Source organism: Mizuhopecten yessoensis, unplaced genomic scaffold, assembly GCF_002113885.1.
Source record: "Mizuhopecten yessoensis strain PY_sf001 unplaced genomic scaffold, ASM211388v2 scaffold8381, whole genome shotgun sequence".
Lineage (NCBI taxonomy): Eukaryota > Metazoa > Mollusca > Bivalvia > Pectinida > Pectinidae > Mizuhopecten > Mizuhopecten yessoensis.
Window position 1 is genome coordinate 685272 of NW_018407519.1, and position 23030 is coordinate 708301.

Sequence of the window (23030 nt, forward strand, 5' to 3'; positions counted from 1 at the left end):
AACATCATCAATGCAGCCTTCCCACAAAGCATCACCACACAGTCTCCCTACAAAGCATCCCCACGCAGCCTTCCCACAAAGCATCTCCACACAGCATCTCCACACAGCCTCCCCACAAAGCATCCCCACACAGTCTCCCCACAAAGCCTCCCCACAAAACATCCCCACACAGCCTTTCCAAGTGTTGATCACATCCATTTACATGAGTGACAGGTTTATATTGTAACCACGTTATCAGTGCAAACTCTCTGACACATATCCAGTAGATTAAGTGTCTGTATAATAGGATGGAGCCTGAACCGCAGAACTTGCAATGTGAAGACGTGACTTCTGATACTACAGATAATCTGTGGGTTATGTGATATTGATTCTCTACCTGACTACATGAGCTGAGGTTAGGAATGCCACCCTAAGGAATCAAAGTAATGACATTACACCAATAATGTAGTCACTTCTGACAATCTCAGCAACAGGTACAGAGTGCACTTAACATTTAACTAATTTGTAGAAAACAGATAAAAATTTAACAGACTTCATTTCTACATTATCAACATTAGTTAAAACACATTTTTTTCACTCTGATCATGGATAGATCCACCTAACATAAAACTAATCAACAGAAGAGGTTAATTGTTAATGTTATCCGTGGTATTTGTTAAGAGAAATAGAAAATTGCAAGTCCCCCATCAACTCTTTAGGAAAATTATACCCTATCTTGTAAATATCACAACTCCTAACCCCAACCCTTGTCTACTCTATAGGAAAATTATACCCTATCTTATAATATCACAACTCCTAACCCAACCCCTGTCAACTCTATAGGAAAAATTCCCCCTCCCCACTCTCTTTAAAAAAAAAACTTTATCCCTTGTTCCTCTCCCATTCTGCAGTAAAACTAAATCCTACCCTGTAACCCCTATTACTTATTCAGATCTATACCTCCCTGCCTTCTAGGTCTTGAGAGGACCTAATGGTACTAAACCTCTGTTACAAGAAGACTTGTCAGACCCACCATTCTGCCCTCTAGGCCTCGAGAGGCCTGCAACACCGAAATAGCTGTCTCAACAGCTTTCTGCAGCTCTTCAGTCTTCTGCATATACCATTGGTTGCTGCCAGAGCCTGCTGCATAAAAGCTGCTGTGTTGTCTCCGAACAACTCCAGTTTTGAAATGTCACAATGACTGCCAATAAACCACCAATGTGAGGTAAAAGGAGATAGGTGAGTTTGGTCTGCCTGGCAGTGTTTACAAAAAATAAATAAATAAAAAAATATGGAATAAAAAAAATGGGTTTGGTGCTAAGTCAGTCTGAGAAGGTGATAACAAAGGAATTCAGCATTCCTGACCACCACAGCCTGACCTCTGTGGAGAAGCTGACAGACACAGCCTGGTACACGACTGTCTCAAGCTGTCTGTCAAGTTCCCTGACCTCTGTGGAGAAGCTGACAGACACAGCCTGGTACAGGACTGTCTCAAGCTGTCTGTCAAGTTCCCTGACCTCCGTGGAGAAGCTGACAGCCACAGCCTGGTACACGACTGTCTCAAGCTGTCTGTCAAGTTCTCTGACCTCTGTGGAGAACACAGCAGACAGACACAGCCTGGTACACGACTGTCTCAAGCTGTCTGTCAAGTTCCCTGACCTCTGTGGAGAAGCTGACAGACACAGCCTGGTACACGACTGTCTCAAGCTGTCTGTCAAGTTCCCTGACCTCTGTGGAGAAGCTGACAGCCACAGCCTGGTACACGACTATCTCAAGCTGTCTGTCAAGTTCCCTGACCTCTGTGGAGAACACAGCAGACAGACACAGCCTGGTACATGACTGTCTCAAGCTGTCTGTCAAGTTTCCTGACCTCTGTGGAGAAGCTGACAGACACAGCCTGGTACAGGACTATCTCAAGCTGTCTGTCAAGTTTCCTGACCTCTGTGGAGAACACAGCAGACAGACACAGCCTGGTACACGACTGTCTCAAGCTGTCTGTCAAGTTCCCTGACCTCTGTGGAGAAGCTGACAGCCACAGCCTGGTACACGACTGTCTCAAGCTGTCTGTCAAGTTCCCTGACCTCTGTGGAGAACACAGCAGACAGACACAGCCTGGTACAGGACTGTCTCAAGCTGTCTGTCAAGTTTCCTGACCTCTGTGGAGAAGCTGACAGCCACAGCCTGGTACACGACTATCTCAAGCTGTCTGTCAAGTTCCCTGACCTCTGTGGAGAACATAGCAGACAGACACAGCCTGGTACATGACTGTCTCAAGCTGTCTGTCAAGTTTCCTGACCTCTGTGGAGAAGCTGACAGACACAGCCTGGTACAGGACTATCTCAAGCTGTCTGTCAAGTTTCCTGACCTCTGTGGAGAACACAGCAGACAGACACAGTTGCCGAGACCTTATCAGATGGAGAGTTAACATGTCTTTGTCTGTACCCACTCTAAAGAGCAGAGGACATGCTGTAGACACCTGACAGGTTTATCTTTTAAGGATCCCCATACCGCTGTCAAAAATGTATAACTATACAGTGGACACTTTGTAATGACATTGCTACAGCTTTGACAATTATTTACAAAAGGGAAATCATACCTTGCAGAACTTTTATGTAAAAACAACAAAGGTTAAATAAACAGACCAGAATGAACACAGTGTTCTGAGTATAACAATGCCATTGGCCAAGTCCAGGACTTAAACCACGGACCTCCAATCATTTTACTGTCGCTCTAAACAACTGAGCTACCTGGTCCATGTTAGTACCATAACCCGGTCACAATGGGAGGTTGCTGTATCTACACAAATAACTTCAGTGGAATTCTCCAGTGTTTATTTGCAGTGGGACAGTGATCTTTAACATAAGTGACAGGTTTGGGTGACAGTAGATGTATGACGGTGGGCTCCCTTACCACAACTTCAAACTCCTCGCCAATGATTGGTTCCCAGCATGCTCTGATAGAAGTCTCCGTGTCAGGAAGCAACTCACCAGCTGGAAATAGAAAAAGATATTTATTTGAACAACATTGTTAACATTGATTCAGCCCAGCAATGTCCTCGCCAAATATCATTAATCTACCACTCACGGTTCATTACCAGAAGTTGGCTGAAGATTTTGATATACCTGATCCATTTTATGTTCAAAGCCATGTGTTTAAAACAACTTGATCATACACTTGTACCCTTGCAATCTACATGCTTCATTGAATAACATGTTTTTTTTTAAAGGAATCTGATGAGAGAGTAACTTGATACTGCTGTTTGATTTTGTGCTTTTAAAATGAGGTTTCTTTTGACCTATTAATTAAATTGATAATAATTTGAAGTTGTTGTATACAGCTTTATCACAACCTAGTTCATAGGTCGTCTCAAAACGGTTCACAAACTATTGTTCATGGTTATAGGGCCTTTGCAACCAGCCAATATCTTTCTAAACTCCCTGGGGAACATACAGCCGGTGCTATGTTGGCGCTCACAGCTAGCATTCAACGATTCTAGCACTGTCCAACCACATACTCATTTACAGGGGAGTAGACTGGAACAAGTGGAGTAAAGTATCTTGCTCAAAGATACAACACAGTGCTGTGCCGTGCCGTTACTCGAACCCGCAACCCTTCGGTCACGAGCCTGGCGTCCTACCACTAGACTTAACCGTGCCTCCTAGAATAAGTATGTAAAAAAATAATAATCCAGATTTCTGATTTTATACACTCTGAGACACTCAAGTATACCATTACATACAGAAGGGGACATTTCTGATTTTATACACGCTGAGACACTCAAGTATATCATTATATACAGAAGGGGACATTTCTGATTATATACACTCTGAGACACTCAAGTATACCATTATATACAGAAGGGGACATTTCTGATTTTATACACTCTTAGATACTCAAGTATACCATTATATACAGAAGGGGACATCTCTTATTTTATACACTCTGAGATAGTCAAGTATGCCATTATATACAGAAGGGGACATTTCTGATTTTATACACTCTGAGACACTCAAGTATACCATTACATACAGAGGGGGACATTTCTGATTTTATACACTCTGAGACACTCAAGTACATGTAAACCATTATATATACAGAAGGGGACATTTCTGATTTTATTCACTCTGAGACACTCAAGATACCATTATATACAGAAGGGGATATTTCTGATTTTATACACTCTGAGACACTTAAGTTCATGTATTCCATTATATACAGAAGAGGACATTTCTGATTTTATACACTCTGAGACACTCAAATACATGTATACCATTATATATACAGAAGGGGACATTTCTGATTTTATTCACTCTGAGACACTCAAGATACCATTATATACAGAAGGGGATATTTCTGATTTTATACACTCTGAGACACTTAAGTTCATGTATTCCATTATATACAGAAGAGGACATTTCTGATTTTATACACTCTGAGACACTTAAGTACATGTATACCATTATATACAGAAGAGGACATTTCTGATTTTATACACTCTGAGACACTCAAGATACCATTATATACAGAAGGGGACATTTCTGATTTTATACACTCTGAGACACTTAAGTACATGTATACCATTATATACAGAAGGGGACATCTCTTATTTTATACACTCTGAGACACTCAAGATACCATTATATACAGAAGGGGATATTTCTGATTTTATACACTCTGAGACACTTAAGTACATGTATACCATTATATACAGAAGGGGACATTTCTGATTTTATACACTCTGAGACACTCAAGTATACTATTACATACAGAAGGGGATATTTCTGAATTTAAATATATAGTAAATTCAAGGACACTGGAGTATAACATCCAATACGTACAGATACAATAGAGTTTAATATTATATTTAGATGGCACTCATTGTTCCTACATCTTCATTGGTTCCATCATGATCACATGGAGGCTGGTGATTTGTGATATAGACTTGGTGTTACCATATTCAGAAACAGCAGGTCAATATTCACATTTGGACATCATTTTAATTGTGACGCCACAATGCTCTCTGAAACATGCAGTACTTTCCTCCGTATAATTTTTGATACATTCCATCTTCGTTAACGATCAAAACACTATTTAGCGTATGATACAACAATTAAAGACTTTTATTTTGGTGAGTATGTGGTTATATGGATCTGAAAAGAGTTTTATCAACCTTGATTATGTCTTTGCAAATGACACTTTCTCAGGTCAACGCATCATCATCTCTACAAAAGTCCATAATTGATAAATATCTAACACATACAGGGACACTCAAATGATCAAAGGACACCCAAGTATACCATCTAATATATGTATGGGGACATAACAATATAACATTCAATACAGACAGAGACACTTAAGTAATGCCATATAGTATGGGAACACTCAAAGTACATTGTACATCATCAAATACATACGGGGACACACAAGCTCCTGTCTCAGTCTGCGCTTTGATTTCTTCTTCTTACGGAATGATAAAAATCTCTTCAACATAGTTTATATGTAGCTAACGATGACCACATCAGTAAATCTATCACAATGGATGAATACCGTTGTCCATAACTTTCTTACAGAATGATAACACGTACAACTCTTCAACCAGTTGTGTGTAACATTTTAGTTAAACCCTAGCCATTGTCATCTTGTTCTCTAAAGCTAGAACGATCCTTATCACTAAAGGACAGGGGCTTTACAACTGTTCTTCTCTGCAGTCCAAACATCACGTTTTGTGGTAATGGCACTTTATGCTGTATGACAGTGTTCATGTATGTGACAATACAGTTATAGATCGACCTGCCTTGGTTGTATGTGACAATACAGTTATAGACCTGCCTTGGTCGTACCGTATTGTTACTCCCCTCTGTACATCAAACCATCAATACACAACAACAAAATGTTCTAGTCAAGCGTAATAGTCACATCAGTTCAATGAATACCTCTATTATTTGTTTATTTTTAACAAGAGGCCCATGGAACCTGTAGATTTACAAACGATGAACGGAGAAACAGTAATACAATATCACAACCACAACATATGACTGGTGCAAGGTGTGTAACAACTCCGTATTTACATAACAATTAAATCAACAGACTGGATCTAAGTACCGAATGAACTGAAAACAAACTGTTTACGTAAAGCCGATAGTTTTTACCCATAAACAAATACACAGCCAGTAGGATAATAACAGATGCCTCATCTAAGTTAACTCTGCAAGAATCCAATCAAAACACGACCATCATATAGACAGCACCAGAAATTTGAGCGCAAACATCATCTGCTTGCATCAGAGCACTTCCATCTCGGATTGTAAATTAATGAAAATAGTAACAGAATGTGGAAACTAACTTGTGATTTACTGCAAATGTGCACTGCCTTGCACCCAATGACAGTGTTCAGGCCGACATTGTTTATAACCACCCAAATATTACTCGGAAATGTGTCATTATTATTCCATGATATTGTCGATAATAATATAGAGGATAAAAATGTATTCAAAAATTGATACTATAATTGCATTAGTGCGTCTGTTTTGTCACTGACAATAAATGTAAGAGAAGTTATGCAAAGTTGTTGACAATGGCATTTTTTTCAAAGTCAACTATAACCATGTGGGCGGAGTAACCTTACTATTTTAAAAGACAAAATTAACATTGATCGTCAACATATTTGATAGTTTTATTTTTCGTCTAGTTTATGAGGTGATAACCGTATTGGATCAGGAGCAAGTTCAAGTAGTTTATGTAATTATACCGTTCATCACTATAATTATTGCCTCGTTAAGTAGACAAAAGGGAAATCCAATCCTTAATTAACATCCAATTAAGTAAGATTATTCACAAACATTATCTAATCGATAAAGCTGTGGAGACTCATTCTCACTGGAATGGATGTTGAAGCTTTACAAAAATCATGCAGAAAGATTTTTTGGTAAAAGGCCTAAGGTGCCTGTATCATTTCCGATATTTCAATGGTGTTTACAATATATTATTTTATGTTGAAATTCTTGAGAAGATTAAATTTGAAATTTTCAACTCATTTAGTCATTGTTGTGCCTTTGAATATTCATCAAAGTCATCTATTTCAAACGGTAGCCCTAGCTACAGCTCGTCTAGAAACAGGCATCATCACTTGACACTTTGTAGTTCTTTAAATAAGCCATTTGAATTGTTCAAAAATTGCAACTCTGGAGTTAAATGTATGTCAAGGAACTAAATTTTGATATATATGACAGCCCTTCATCCCATTACATACAGTCCAATTTTTTTTTTATGTTTGCATAGAGAAGATTCTAACACACTTTCTTTGTTTTTTCCCCTTAGTGTAAGTCAGGGTTATTTAAAGGTAATTTTTTTTTTAACACATCTCATAGCTATCCACCCTTACAAGCCACATGTACAGGAGAAGCATCTTTATTCTAGGTTACTTGATTCATTAAAAGATCTTATTTCAACATTTTAACACATCTAATATATGCCAGACCTATTACATGATTCAGGGTTATCTATTTGAGCAGGCCAAAAATTGTTACTTACATAAAAGCATTGCATTTCTTCCTTAATTTTGTCTATGTTTTTAGATATTTGATAGCTCTTCATGTTAGCAAATTGCAGGCCTAATTTCATGGCACTTGGCACTGATTCTCCAGTATTATTATTTTTAATTCTTAACAATTCAAGGTCATTCTAACACTTCTGATAGCGCTTCACCTAACAAGCTACTGGCCAAATATTGTTTGTCTTACAATAGGATCCTTTTCCTCACCACTCATTAAATGATACATGAATATCATATTGCAAAATAAAAATCATTATTTATATTCTCTATCAGCAATTGTGTTTTATTTATCCACATGATATGGAGATTTAAATCCAATATTCAGTTTAAACCTTCATAAAACGTTTCTTTTAACATTTTAATTATGTAGGTGTGTTAGTGTGAGTCAATATTTTGATCCATATTATTTAAGTTATCAATAACAACTATTACTCAATAAATTAAGGATCCCTGTCCCACTGCACTATGTTTGTTTTGTATTTATACAGTAACCTCCCCTTAATCCATTTTTTGGATTTCCTGTAGCACAGTTGGACCAGGGCATCTCAACTCATGCGATTTCCTGAAGTCTAAGATTTCCCATAGACAATACATTGCTTGAGATTTTCCTTAACTTTGATTTGTTTTATACAAGTGGGCCCTGGCCTCTTACATCGACCAGGTAGCTCATTTGGTTAAAACAATAGTATAACACTCTGTAGTCCAGGGTTCAAATTCTGATCAAATCTTATTGTTGCTGATTATATATTGTTTTACGTTGTTTTATATTGTTTTGTTTTATATTGTTTTACATTGTTTTGTTTTATATTGTTTTACATTGTTTTGTTTTATATTATTTTATATTGTTTTACATTGTTTTGTTTTATATTGTTTTATATTGTTTTACATTGTTTTATATTGTTTTATATTCAGGACACTGCTGCTGCATGGTTATATTTTATTTCTTTCAGTTTTTCCATAAAAGTCCCAGTTTTCTTCTCAGAAATATTTTATTGAAGCCAAAGTCATGTCACAAAAAACCAGTTTCCAATGCGTAGTTATAGTTTGTGGCAATATGGTACAGGGCTCATTATTGATTTCAAGTAATAAGTATTATTGTTTCTTTTGTCAAATAATTTAGTATGACAATAAAGTTTCCTCATGTAGCCTTTCAAATCAACATGACAACAAAATGCAAGAAAATCAGTTTTCAGACAGGTAAAATAACATCTAGATATGATATAAAACATAGCACTAACACTGTCTGTAAAGCATATCTATAACATTCTCCACAACAGTGGAAATTTAGATCACATAACAAAGTGACAAATTCCTGGAAAAGAAAATGATATTTTTACTGCATTTAGATATTTGCCGAAAATTATGTTATAAAAAAAACTGTTTATAAAGACCACCTTCCTATACAAATCATCTGTCTAAAATGATCACCTGTCTATATATAATACCTGTTTGTAAAAATCATTTGCCCATCATGACTACCTGTCTATACACAACATCTGTCTAGTTAGAACACTTGTATATATACAAACAATATGTCTGTTAAGATCACCTGTCTTTATAGACCACCTGTCTTCAACAATCATTTTATCAGTACCCAAAATGTACCAGCTAATATACAGATGAACTCAATATACTTTATAAAAAGAAATGAAACAAACAAAACAAAAAATCTGATTATCGGCACAAGTTATTTGTTCCGAGCTCATAGAAAGCTGGGACTGACGTCTACTGTACTTCAAACATAGACAAGTTAACTAAACATATTCCAGCTTGGGAATCTTCCCTTCATGTTTCAATCATATCAACATAAGTTCTTATTTTAGCCAATGATTTACCTGAGTACCTGATCTAGTAGTATCAGATACTATTTTATAATATATATAACAAGGGTTCAAAATAGTAATATTAAAAAATATTAAAAATTCCACATGACACTGGATCCATGTAAATGTAGGTTATAATTATAAAGACCTGATTTGTTTTTTTACCATGACAAAGTGGAGGTCAATATCACTTTTTAGGTCCATATAACCACATTTTCACTGTAAAGAAGTCTGTAACAGTCATATCAAATATGAAAGTGTGACGATGGAAGGTAAAAAAAATCATAAAAAAAGTACTAAGCTGAGAGAATTGTGATGTTGTAACAATGGTAGTAAATACATCATTAGAGAATATATTGACCTGCTATTTCTTAAATTAGTCTGTTAAATATCGAAAATCACTGACCTCGATGTGATTATGATCTAACCAATGAGAAGTAATGTTTGTGTTCTCCATATGATATAATACACTAATACCATCAAACGATTCCAGATGTTCTATCCATATTTCTAAAATTCTTACATTTTTCAAAGCTACTGGATAGGCTTTCATTTTCCAATTTGTACTATATCCTAGGGTATCCAAGCTTTATGACAAAAGCTCAGTCACAGCCATTATGATAGATACAAGGATACTTTATACATCTAATCAATGAAACATGCCTCATATCCTACTTACAATCAAAGAAATCTCCGCAAGGAGGTGTCCAGCGAAAACTTTCACAATATTTCATGTTTCATGTAATAAGGCAATGTCAAACAGTCAATTTGGTAGCATTATATCCTCACAATAAAAACACAGTGTCGTTAGAGTCAACCATGTATTTTAGTCCATATATATGTAAGCATTGGGAGCGTGAAGCACCCCATTCTCCCCTTGTCCCTGTGGGGATGTGCAGGTAAATCAGGCGCGATAGGAAATCCATGAAACCGATTGTTTGCTGCAAACATTTTCCTATTGATTGGAAATGTCAACAAACCTATGTACCGAGTAATATCGAGGTATCTCGCCATCGGCAAAACATGTACAGCCAATACACAGGTGAGTATATAGGGAAACAAGACAATAAGAGGAAACATGCAGATGGCTGACAATACTCCCGCTTCCCCATCAACATGAACTCAGACGGCTGACAATACTCCTGCTTCCCCATCAACACGACCTCAGATGGCTGACAATACTCCCACTTCCCCATCAACATGACCTCAGACGGCTGACAATACTCCTGCTTCCCCATCAACATGACCTCAGACGGCTGACAATACTCCCCCTTCCCCATCAACACGACCTCAGACGGCTGACAATACTCCCGCTTCCCCATCAACATGACCTCAGACGGCTGACAATACTCCTGCTTCCCCATCAACACGACCTCAGATGGCTGACAATACTCCCACTTCCCCATCACCACGACCTCAGACGACTGACAATACTCCCACTTCCCCATCACCACAACCTCAGACGACTGACAATACTCCCACACCCCCCATCAACATGACCTCAGATGATTGACAATACTCCTGCATTCCCATCACCACGACCTCAGACGGCTGACAATACTGCCACTTCCCCATCACCACAACCTCAGACGATTGACAATACTCCCACACCCCCCATCACCATGACCTCAGATGATTGACAATACTCCTGCATTCCCATCACCACGACCTCCGATGGCTGACAATAATCCCACTTCCCCATCGACATGACCTCAGACGGCTGACAATCCTCCCACTTCCCCATCACCACGACCTCAGACGACTGACAATACTCCCACTCCCCCATCAACATGACCTCAGACGGCTGACAATACTCCCACTTCCCCATCACCACAACCTCAGACGACTGACAATACTCCCACACCCCCATCAACATGACCTCAGATGATTGACAATTCTCCTGCATTCCCATCTCCACGACCTCAGATGGCTGACAATAATCCCACTTCCCCATCAACATGACCTCAGACGGCTGACAATACTCCCGCTTCCCCATCAACACGACCTCAGATGGCTGACAATACTTCCACTTACCCATCACCACGACCTCAGACGACTGACAATACTCCCGCTTCCCCATCAACACGACCTCAGATGGCTGACAATACTCCCACTTCCCCATCACCACGACCTCAGACGACTGACAATAGTCCTGCATCCCCATCAACATGACCTCAGATGATTGACAATACTCCTGCATTCCCATCACCACGACCTCAGACGGCTGACAATACTCTCGCTTCCCCATCAACACGACCTCAGATGGCTGACAATACTCCCACTTCCCCATCACCACGACCTCAGGTGGCTGACAATACTCCCACTTCCCCATCACCACGACCTCAGACGACTGACAATACTCCCGCATCCCCATCAACATGACCTCAGACGACTGACAATACTCCTGCATTCCCATCAACACGACCTCAGACCACTGATAATAGTCCTGCATTCCCATCACCACGACCTCAGATGACTGACAATACTCCCACTTCCCCATCACCACGACCTCAGATGACTGACAATACTCCTGCTTCCCCATCACCATGACCTCAAGACGGCTGACAATACTCCCGCTTCCCAATCACCATGACCTCAAGACGGCAGACAATACTCCTGCATCCCCATCACCACGACCTCAGACGACTGAGAATACTGCCGCACCCCCATCACCAAGACCTCAGATGACTGACAATACTCCTGCTTCCCCATCACCACGACCTCAAGACGGCTGACAATAATCCTGCATCCCCATCGTCATGACCTCAAGACGGCTGACAATACTCCCATTTTGTTTGTTTGTAAGTGTTTTATGAACAAAGGTGAAAAATAGTACAATTGGTGAATTAAAAGTTTACCCAATTTGAATTACTTGTCTGCAGGTATAGGACACCTTTGCTGTGGTGTAGAAATGAGTTGCTATTGCTAAAGAACAAGGCACACTATTGCAAACAACTTAGGACAAACTTTGGTATCAACAATAAACTAAGGGCCATAAATCTTATTATATTTGGTGAGACCCAATTTCAGTATGCGACACTCCACCATCCTAAGAGGACTTTGCATACACAATTTGGCATCTGTAGGTGATAACATATGTAAGGTAAGCCTTGGACAAATCCATACATGGTGAACAAAGGGACACAACTCTTTATGTAGCTGGACACATGACTTGATTTCAACTGGCAACACTAAACCACAGCAAGAAGCACTCACATACAAACCTTGGCATTTAGGTGATAGAAGCATACAAGATAGGCTCTGGACGAAGTGGCACACCTTGAACATTAAGTTTTGGTGAACAAAGGACTAGAAATGAGCTGTCTACAGCAGTAGCAATACATTATTTAGACCAACAACGACCTTTACAACGGAGTGACCATTCCGATACACAAACTTGGTGGAAATAACATATGACAAGTATATTTTACATTTGCAAAAAGTAAGGTAAAAATACAAATACAAATGAGTCTTTTATAGCAATAGCAAGCACTAACAAATGGACATATGGAGTGTCCACAATATCCCTTAATACTTTGTAGTGAAGGTTTTATAAAATGTGGAACTTACAGGTATCTTTAATAATAGTTGGCTATGTTGACAGTGTTAATACCAGGTTGAACCTCACTAATACAGATACTTCCATGGACTAGACAACATACACTACCTATTACCTAGCCAATTGCACATAAAGATGGGGGTCACAGAGTTTTATACCTTATTCTTTGGTCACAGGTCACCTGGTCTGAATGTCATTGCATGCTAGGGTCAGAGGTCACATTGTCTGTAGGTCATGCAAGCTACGGTCTGAGGTCACCTGGCGTGAAAGTCATGTTGAGGTCTGAGGTCACCTAGTCTGAAGGTCATTCATGCTAGGATCTGAGGTCACCTGGTGTAAAGGTCATGTTAGGGTCAGATGTCAAATGGTCTTAAGATCATGTATGTATAATGGTAAGAGGTCACCTGGTCTGAAGGTCATGCTAGATTCAGAACTGGTGACCTGAACTTTAGATGCTCCAGTATACTGGTATCATCTCAGGTCAATATTGAAATGATTCCTTTTACACCATAATTAAACTAACCCAACATTAATTTGGTTTCCAAATCCACACAGGTTTAACACTACACCTGACATTTAAGATTTTAGTGTATCTAGGAAACACAAGGTATCGTTATAAATGCAGAAGACAAAAAACTTGAATACCAAAGGCAATCTTGCTTGGCATCCAAATATTGATTCTACAATAGATTAACTGGCTAAGGTGAAACTTCACAGCCTGCTAGGTCATCCCAAATGTTGTATAACTAAACCAATATAACTTTTACGAAGACATGAGATGACAAAATCACCATTCATTTCAAAGACAACCTAGACAATCATTGTTCCTCCGTATAGCATAAAGAGAAAACATTCACAGGGCTATAATATGGTTATCATCAGTAAATTGAATACTCCAAATGTCATATTATCTAATCCAGCAATATGTCAGGTATCTATAAAGATCCAGTTTAAGTGTGAGCTATATTTATCTATAAAGATCCAGTTTAAGTGTGAGCTATATATCTCCAAAGCTAAATCGTTCTCTACTTGACACCAAGCAATATAGAATTTGTTCCATTGATAGTTTGTATGAAGCCTGTTGGCAGTGTAATGAGAAGCTGATGAAGATTTATAGACCATATCTATCTAATCAGCCCCGCCACCTCCTAGCAGACACCGTTAAGTACAGGGCTAATCAAATTCTGGAAAAATACCACAAGTCAACCTTCAAGTTAATGAAAAGGCCATGCCCTCATCAGCAGGTGAATTAAGCCCAGGTTAATTATCTAAAGGTCAATCTTTATATCACCAAATTTACATAAACCTATATATAGAACCCAGATCGTGTGGATATTGCTATTTTTTGTTCGAACATGTGCAGGCAAAATGGCAATGAAAAAACAGGGCATTTTGTAAATTTACAAACATCAGTATCCGGAAGGTAAGCCTGAACAGGCCACAATTTGGTCTGTAACTATGAACTTAGCCTGCTTCCTATATTAAATTTGGGCGAATGTGGATTTTACCACTAAAGGGCGAAAGTTGAGAAGGTGAAAGTTAACCATTTTACAGTATTGTAATCTTTTTGTTTTAACTAATGACTTAAAACCCCTTAGCAACATGTGCATCTAAACATCTTATAGCAGAAATCCACATGTCTGTAGCACAAGATTTTTTATTAATTGTAATGTATTTTGATAACATGATTAAACTATTCCACCAAAATCACTACCAAACTGGGCCCATACGGGTCTATTAACGAGGAAATATTGAAAAATATTCCAATTAAACCAACCCCTTAAATGGCAATTAAGTCAAATAATGGCCTTCAACTTTGATTTTGAATGTCTTAAATAAATTTGTTTTTGTTATATTTTATGGAAAGTTAACAAAATTGTCATAAATCAATTTATTTGACGTCGGTCAAATTATTAGGCCTGAGACTGTTATATTGGCCTTCAGACACATGTGATTAGCTGATAAATAACCCTATACTAGAGACAGTTATATAATGCTTTATCATAACACAGTATTAAGAAAAATGTGATATAAAACAACATGACATTAAGAGGAATCCAATGTAATAGATATATGGGCTGTTAAGCTAGTGACCACACGAAGAATCAACAAAAATCTATACCAAAGAATGGGAAACCAAGTGGGGCACAGTATTGACTCTACATAAAGATAGACAAGGTGCCCACACATAAAAACAAACAATTCCCATTGAACAGATGAACAGTGTATTCAGAAACACAAAGGAGGTGAATAAGGGCTCTGACCACCTATGTATACAGACTTGGTATAATGACCCTGAGCCTACAATCAATAGCTGTCTCTAAGGTCAGTCAGAATGAAGGTACCACAGAGCTGTCTGGCTTATGGGCACAGCTATCATATAAGTGACTTTTAAGTTCCACCAGCAGACTAACTGAAATAGTTATTCCCAACCCCCGCCCTGCAACATCATTTTATTATGGTAGGAACAAAGAGCTCCGTAAGACAATAGAACTCTATCCCGTTCCTCATGGCCTACTAAATCAGGCAAGTAAGATATCTAATGGGTTCAGGGCAGAAAGATGGAACCTGATGCTCAGAAATACTGATTCTTCAAATTGTTTCATAGCCAACACTTCAAATAAAATGATACTCGGAATACATATAGAATGATACTCGAAATGGATTTCTCATCACAGAAAAGTGCTAACATTGATCTTGCTAACAAAATCATCTCAATCCTGGTGGCTAGTCTGAAGTTACTCCTGGCAGATAAAGCTTGTTACTTCAGAACTATAGCCAGGATACCAGCTCAGACTAAATGTAAAGTCCCGTCAGATTGACAAACACTTCCAGTACAAATGCCTTGCTGGAACCCACAGAACATAAATATATTATAACCACGACTAATCACATCTTATACACCAATAGTGATGTGTTTATCTAGAGACCATCCAAGTTTGGTACAACAAGGACAAATGTGTATCGACGAAAGATAGGAACTGTGGAGAATGGCTCTTCCATAACACAATTGCTCAGATTCTTGATGATGCGTCACTCATTTTTTGCTGAGAGTTAGACTTCAAAGATTATATCACCCATTTTTGTGGAGATTTAAACTTTGAAGAAAGTATCATCTATTTAACAAAGATTTAGACTAAAGAATGAGTCGTCTATTTGACAGAGATTTAGACTAAAGAATGAGTCGTCTATTTAACAAAGATTTAGACTGCGAAGAATGAGTCGTCTATTTGACAGAGATTTTAAACTGTGAAGAATGAGTCGTCCATTTGACAGAGATTTAGACTGTGAAGAATGAGTCATCTATTTGACAAAGATTTAGACTGTGAAGAATGAGTCCTCCATTTGACAGAGATTTAGACTGTGAAGAATGAGTCGTCCATTTGACAGAGGTTTAGACTGTGAAGAATGAGTCGTCTATTTGACAGAGATTTAGACTAAAGAATGAGTTGTCTATTTGACAGAGATTTAGACTAAAGAATGAGTCGTCTATTTGACAGAGATTTTGACTGCGAAGAATGAGTCGTCTATTTGACTGAGATTAAGACTGTGAAAAATGAGTCCTCTATTTGACAAGAGATTTAGATTGTGAAGAATGAGTCCTCCATTTGACAGAGATTTAGTCTGAAGAATGAGTCGTCTATTTGACAGAGATTTAGACTGTGAAGAATGAGTCATCCATTTGACAGAGATTTAGACTAAAGAATGAGTTATCTATTTGACAGAGATTTTGACTAAAGAATGAGTCGTCTATTTAACAAAGATTTAGACTAAAGAATGAGTCGTCTATTTAACAAAGATTTAGACTGTGAAGAATGAGTCGGCTATTTGACAGAGATTTAGACTGTGAAGAATGAGTCGTCTATTTGACAGATTTAGACAGCAAAGAATGAGTCGTCTATTTGACAGAGATTTTAAACTGTGAAGAATGAGTCGTCCATTTGACAGAGATTTAGACTGTGAAGAATGAGTCGTCTATTTGACAGAGATTTAGATTGTGAAGAATGAGTCACCTATTTGACAGAGATTAAGACTGTGAAGAATGAGTCATCTATTTGACAGAGATTTAGATTGTGAAGAATGAGTCCTCCTTTTGACAGAGATTTAGATTGTGAAGAATGAGTCCTCCATTTGACAGAGAATAAGACTGGGAAGAATGAGTCGTCTTTTTGAAAGAGATTTAGTCTGTAAAGAATGAGTCGCCTATTTGACAGAGATTTAGAGTGTGAAGAATGAGTCCTCCATTTGACAGAGAATAAGACTGGGAAGAATGAGTCGTCTTTTTGAAAGAGATTTAGACTGTAAAGAATGAGTCGCCTATTTGACAGAGATCTAGACTGTGAAGAATGAGGCGCCTATTTGACAGAGATTTAGACTGTGAGGAATGAGTCGCCTATTTGACAGAGATTTATACTGTGAAGAATGAGTCGCCTATTTGACAGCGATTTAGACGGTGAAGAATGAGTCTCCTATTTGACAGAGATTTAGACTGTGAAGGATGAGTCGCCTATTTGACAGAGATTTAGACGGTGAAGAATGAGTCACCTATGTGACAGAGATTTAGACTGTGAAGAATGAGGCGTCTATTTGACAGAGATTTAGATTGTGAAGAATGAATCCTCCTTTTGACAGAGATTTAGATTGTGAAGAATGAATCCTCCTTTTGACAGAGATTTAGATTGTGAAGAATGAGCCCTCCATTTGACAGAGATTTAGTCTGAAGAATGAGTCCTCCATTTGACAGAGAATAAGACTGTGAAGAATGAGTCGTCTTTTTGAAAGAGATTTAGACTGTAAAGAATGAGTCGCCTATTTGACGGAGATTTAGACTGTGAAGAATGAGTCGTCCATTTGACAGAGGTTTAGACTGTGAAGAATGAGTCGCCTATTGGACAGAGATTTAGACTGTGAAGAATGAGTAGCCTATTTGACAGAGATTTAGACTGTGAAGGATGAGTCGCCTATTTGACAGAGATTTAGACTGTAAAGAATGAGTCACCTATTTGACAGAGATTAAGACTGTGAAGAATGAGTCATCTATTTGACAGAGATTTAGATTGTGAAGAATGAGTCGCCTATTAGACAGAGATTTAGACTGTGAAGAATGAGTCCTCTATTTGACAGAGATTTAGACTGTGAAGAGTGAGTCGCCTATTTGACAGAGATTTAGACTTTGAAGAAGGAGTCGCCTATTTGACAGAGATTTAGACTGAGAAGAATGAGTCGCCTATTTGACAGAGATTTATACTGTGAAGAATGAGTCGCCTATTTGACAGAGATTTATACTGTGAAGAATGAGTCGCCTATTTGACAGGGATTTAGACTGTGAAGAATGAGTCGTCTATTTGACAGATATTTAGACCGTGAAGAATGAGTCGCCTATTTGACAGAGATTTATACTGTGAAGAATGAGTCGCCTATTTGACAGCGATTTAGACGGTGAAGAATGAGTCTCCTATTTGACAGAGATTTAGACTGTGAAGAATGCGTCGCCTATTTGACAGAGATTTAGACTGTGACGAATGAGTCGCCTATTTGACAGAGATTTAGAGTGTGAAGAATGAGTCCTCCATTTGACAGAGATTTGAGTCCTCCATTTGACAGAGATTTAGACTGTGAAGAATGCGTCGCCTATTTGACAGAGATTTAGACTGTAAAGAATGAGTCACCTATTTGACAGAGATTTAGACTGTGAAGAGTGAGTCGCCTATTTGACAGAGATTTAGACGGTGAAGAATGAGTCACCTATGTGACAGAGATTTAGACTGTGAAGAATGAGGCGTCTATTTGACAGAGATTTAGATTGTGAAGAATGAATCCTCCTTTTGACAGAGATTTAGATTGTGAAGAATGAGTCCTCCATTTGACCGAGAATAAGACTGTGAAGAATGAGTCGTCTTTTTGAAAGAGATTTAGTCTGTAAAGAATGAGTCGCCTATTTGACAGAGATTTATACTGTGAAGAATGAGTCGCCTATTTGACAGGGATTTAGACTGTGAAGAATGAGTCGTCTATTTGACAGAGATTTAGACTGTGAAGAATGAGTCGCCTATTTGACAGAGATTTAGACGGTGAAGAATGAGTCACCTATTTGACAGAGATTTAGACTGTGAAGAATGAGTCGTCTATTTGACAGAGACTTAGATTGTGAAGAATGAATCACCTATTTGACAGAGATTTATACTGTGAAGAATGAGTCGTCTATTTGACCGAGATTTAGACTGTGAAGAATGAGTCGCCTATTTGACAGAGATTTAGACTGTGAAGAATGAGTGGCCTATTTGACCGAGATTTAGACTGTGAAGAATGAGTCGTCTATTTGACAGAGATTTAGATTGTGAAGAATGAATCACCTATTTGACAGAGATTTATACTGTGAAGAATGAGTCGTCTATTTGACCGAGATTTAGACTGTGAAGAATGAGTCGCCTATTTGACAGAGATTTAGACTGTGAAGAATGAGTCCTCTATTTGACAGAGATTTAGACTGTGAAGAATGAGTCGCCTATTTGACAGAGATTTAGACTGTGAAGAATGAGTCGTCTATTTGACCGAGATTTAGATTGTGAAGAATGAGTCCTCCGTTTGACAGAGATTTAGACTGTGAAGAATGAGTCGTCTATTTGACATAAATTTAAGCTGATGAGCCACATTCCTCATTAAACACAAAATCAATTCTCAGTAATCCTGAGATACTTCATATCAATTAATTTCCAATACATCAAATTCCTATTAAAGAGTTTGTGGTTTAGAATGTATCCGTATTTTTCCTATTTGACTCTGGCCCTCTGTCCCCAAGGGGGTCACACTCTTAATTTGCTTAAAAATGATTCCTCTCGTCCCAGAAAATCTCCATACTTTAGGTAAAGGCACCACAGAGTATGATTACATCTCCAGGGAGGAAGGATTTGCATAAAATGTTACACCACCTCCGCAGATTCTAAATTCAGTTAAAATCCTATCCAGCTTAACTACAATAATAATGCATGGCGTATCGTAGTAGATACAGATATGAATTGAATTGCACCGAGAAAAAGAATCTTACCTGTATTCTATTCAATACTTTTTTTGTTTTATTAATGCCATGCTGCCATAAATTGCTCCCTTTTAATTCATATTTTAATATCAAAATTTTCCTTGCTATGTGATATTTAAAGAAAAGTTGTACCATTAATTCTATTATAGCTTACAATTTTCTGTTATATTATATAACCTTTGGAAGAAATAAGTAATTTTAAATAACAGTAAGCAATGTCTTTTTAAAAAATTAACCAACATTTGAATTGCCAGACTAAAACCCACATATTCCATTTCCTGCTTCCGTTTTACAATAGCTCAATCTGGCTGGTAACAATAGCAGAGAAAATAGATTTGGTCTGTCTATTGTAAAAGAGGCCTTTCTAGGTATGTAAAGATTGTAATTGGTACAACTAACAATTGGTTGGGTTTATAAATAATTCAACTGACATCTTGTTTGGACCTGAAGTTTCTGAGATAACATAGAGGGGTGGGTGTTGATGTTTTAAAACATTACCTTTAGGATCGTAAACATATACAGTGTGCAGGTTCATAACACACAACCAGTAAAATGTTTATCTGTGACGTTTCAATGGCTAGTGCGATTTGAACTCTGCCATCTACATCAGACAAATGACCAGTAAAGCTGGTCATAGATGTGTGAGAGACTATGGGCCCCATCGTCTCGATTCATTCCAGTTACTTCCCTTTATCTGCCACCTGAACAGGTTGATTGCTTTGTCAACCACTTTTATGTGTCTGGTTGTGTGTGTGTCGGGGAGATGGGACGAGCTGTTGCATGAGCACAGCCAAAAAAATAAATAAATTGATCTGTTGATATAAGGCTATTGATGGTCAATGGTAAAATTCATAAGTAAAATGAAAATCAAATTATCTTTTCATGAGGACTACTGCAGGGTTGAAGCATTGACATCAGAAGTGATTGTCTGTAGCAGGGTGTATGTCAGATCAAGTATTTGTCAATTTTTATCTAACAGAATACAGGGAGTCTTCCGCTGAAAACAGGGTACATGATACCTGTTTAACACTCAACTAAGACTTCATAGAGCTGATCTTGGGATACAAAATCAATACCTGTATTTGGTCGTGATATCTGTTAGAAACTTACTGTAGTCCTCGTCTGTGAGAAAGCCGATGTCATCCAGGCTGAGGTTCTGGTGGTTCTGATCCTGCACCATAGTGGACATGTCCATGCCTGGGGCCATGTTGTAAGGCGGAATGGTGTGCATCCCCATTGGCTGTGCTGTAAAACATCACCAATACTGAAAATAGTTCTGGCAATATGATGGGCCCCTTCCACATCTTCTTGAAATACAATAACAAAACTTAAAGGAACATTTGTATCAATTCAGATAAAACTGACCTGGAAAATAACTTATACTCAAATGTTTCCTTCTTATCAATGTTCCAAAATCAAAAAATTTCTCTGTGTCTGTTGACTTTAAGATGTGAACTATCTGTACATTTTTCATGGAATAAGAACATTGCAGTTTTATCATCGTTGGTATATATTGTTAAAGTGTAAATTTTCAGGGTGTGGAAATTTTCACATTTTTCGCATTATGCAAATTAGCGTAAAAGCATCCACACAGGAATATTCATCAATGGATTATTGAGATATCAGATAAGTAGAATATATTTATTAATGGATTATTGAGATATCAGATAAGTAGAATATATTTATTAAAGGATAATTGAGATATCAGATAAGAAGAATATATTTATTAATGGATTATTGAGATAACAGATAAGTAGAATATATTTATTGATGGATTATTGAGATAACAGATAAGTAGAATATATTTATCAATGGATTATTGAGATATCAGATAAGTAGAAATGATTTATCAATGGATTATTGAGATAACAGATAAGTAGAATATATTTATTAATGGATTATTGAGATAACAGATAAGTAGAATATATTTATTAATGGATTATTGAGATAACAGATAAGTAAAATATATTTATTAATGGATTATTGAGATATCAGATAAGTAGAATATATTTATCAATGGATTATTGAGATATCAGATAAGTAGAATATATTTATCAATGGATTATTGAGATAACAGATAAGTAGAATATATTTATTAATGGATTATTGAGATATCAGATAAGTAGAATATATTTATTAATGGATTATTGAGATAACAGATAAGTAGAATATATTTATTAATGGATTATTGAGATATCAGATAAGTAGAATATATTTATTAATGGATTATTGAGATAACAGATAAGTAGAATATATTTATAAATGGATTATTGAGATAACAGATAAGTAGAATATATTTATTAATGGATTATTGAGATATCAGATATATAAAATATATTTATTAATGGATTATTGAGATATCAGATAAGTAGAATATATTTATTAATGGATTATTGAGATAACAGATAAGTAGAATATATTTATTAATTGATTATTGAGATAACAGATAAGTAGAATATATTTATTAATGGATTATTGAGATAACTGATAAGTAGAATATATTCATTTCAGAACCATTGACAATGTGACATTTTCCACACCACGAACAATTTGAGGAGTCACAATTTTTTCCCAATTTTTTTCCGCTTAAACGGTATAATGTTCCAAGAGTTGCATAACACTGCCAGATTGTCTCTGATCCCACACTAACAGTGTGATCATGTGACATCAATAAAACTGTCGTCAGTGACCTTAGCTGTTATGACGGCGTTAACCCCATACAAACAAACTTCAATTAAATATGGTAATGATTAACAGGTAGTTAAATATGGCCAAATATTTACAAATTTCTTCCAATAAATCTCCTTAATTTCTCAGAAAAAGAACAAACCCTAATCAATCAATTTATAATTGATATCCTTTATATCAATACATGTGGCACTGCCAGCCGTCATTGATAACACTTTGATGTCCTACAAACAGTCTGCCATCATTTGTTCTGCTGTATTGAACAATCATTCACACTCTGATTCACACATAAAATGTTTATTGATCTCAATCACATTAACTCCAACCATAAAATGTCTGATAATCGACCAGCTCACTCAGGTGTGGAAACACTTAAAGGACCTAAAGCTCCCC

The 23030-nt window shown here is 37.3% G+C and overlaps 1 protein-coding gene across 4 annotated transcripts in view; it reads right to left on the bottom strand.

Moving 5' to 3' along the window:
- Window positions 1-23030, bottom strand: part of LOC110455792 (patj homolog) — a 54959-nt gene that overhangs the window by 18251 nt on the left and 13678 nt on the right. For all 4 annotated transcript variants that reach the window (XM_021506160.1, XM_021506161.1, XM_021506159.1 and 1 more), the window contains exons 7-8: window positions 21060-21194; window positions 2890-2969 (exon numbers count right to left, since the gene is read on the bottom strand). In XM_021506160.1, coding sequence (XP_021361835.1) covers window positions 2890-2969; window positions 21060-21194 — 215 coding nt within the window. The remainder of the gene's footprint in view (window positions 1-2889; window positions 2970-21059; window positions 21195-23030) is intronic.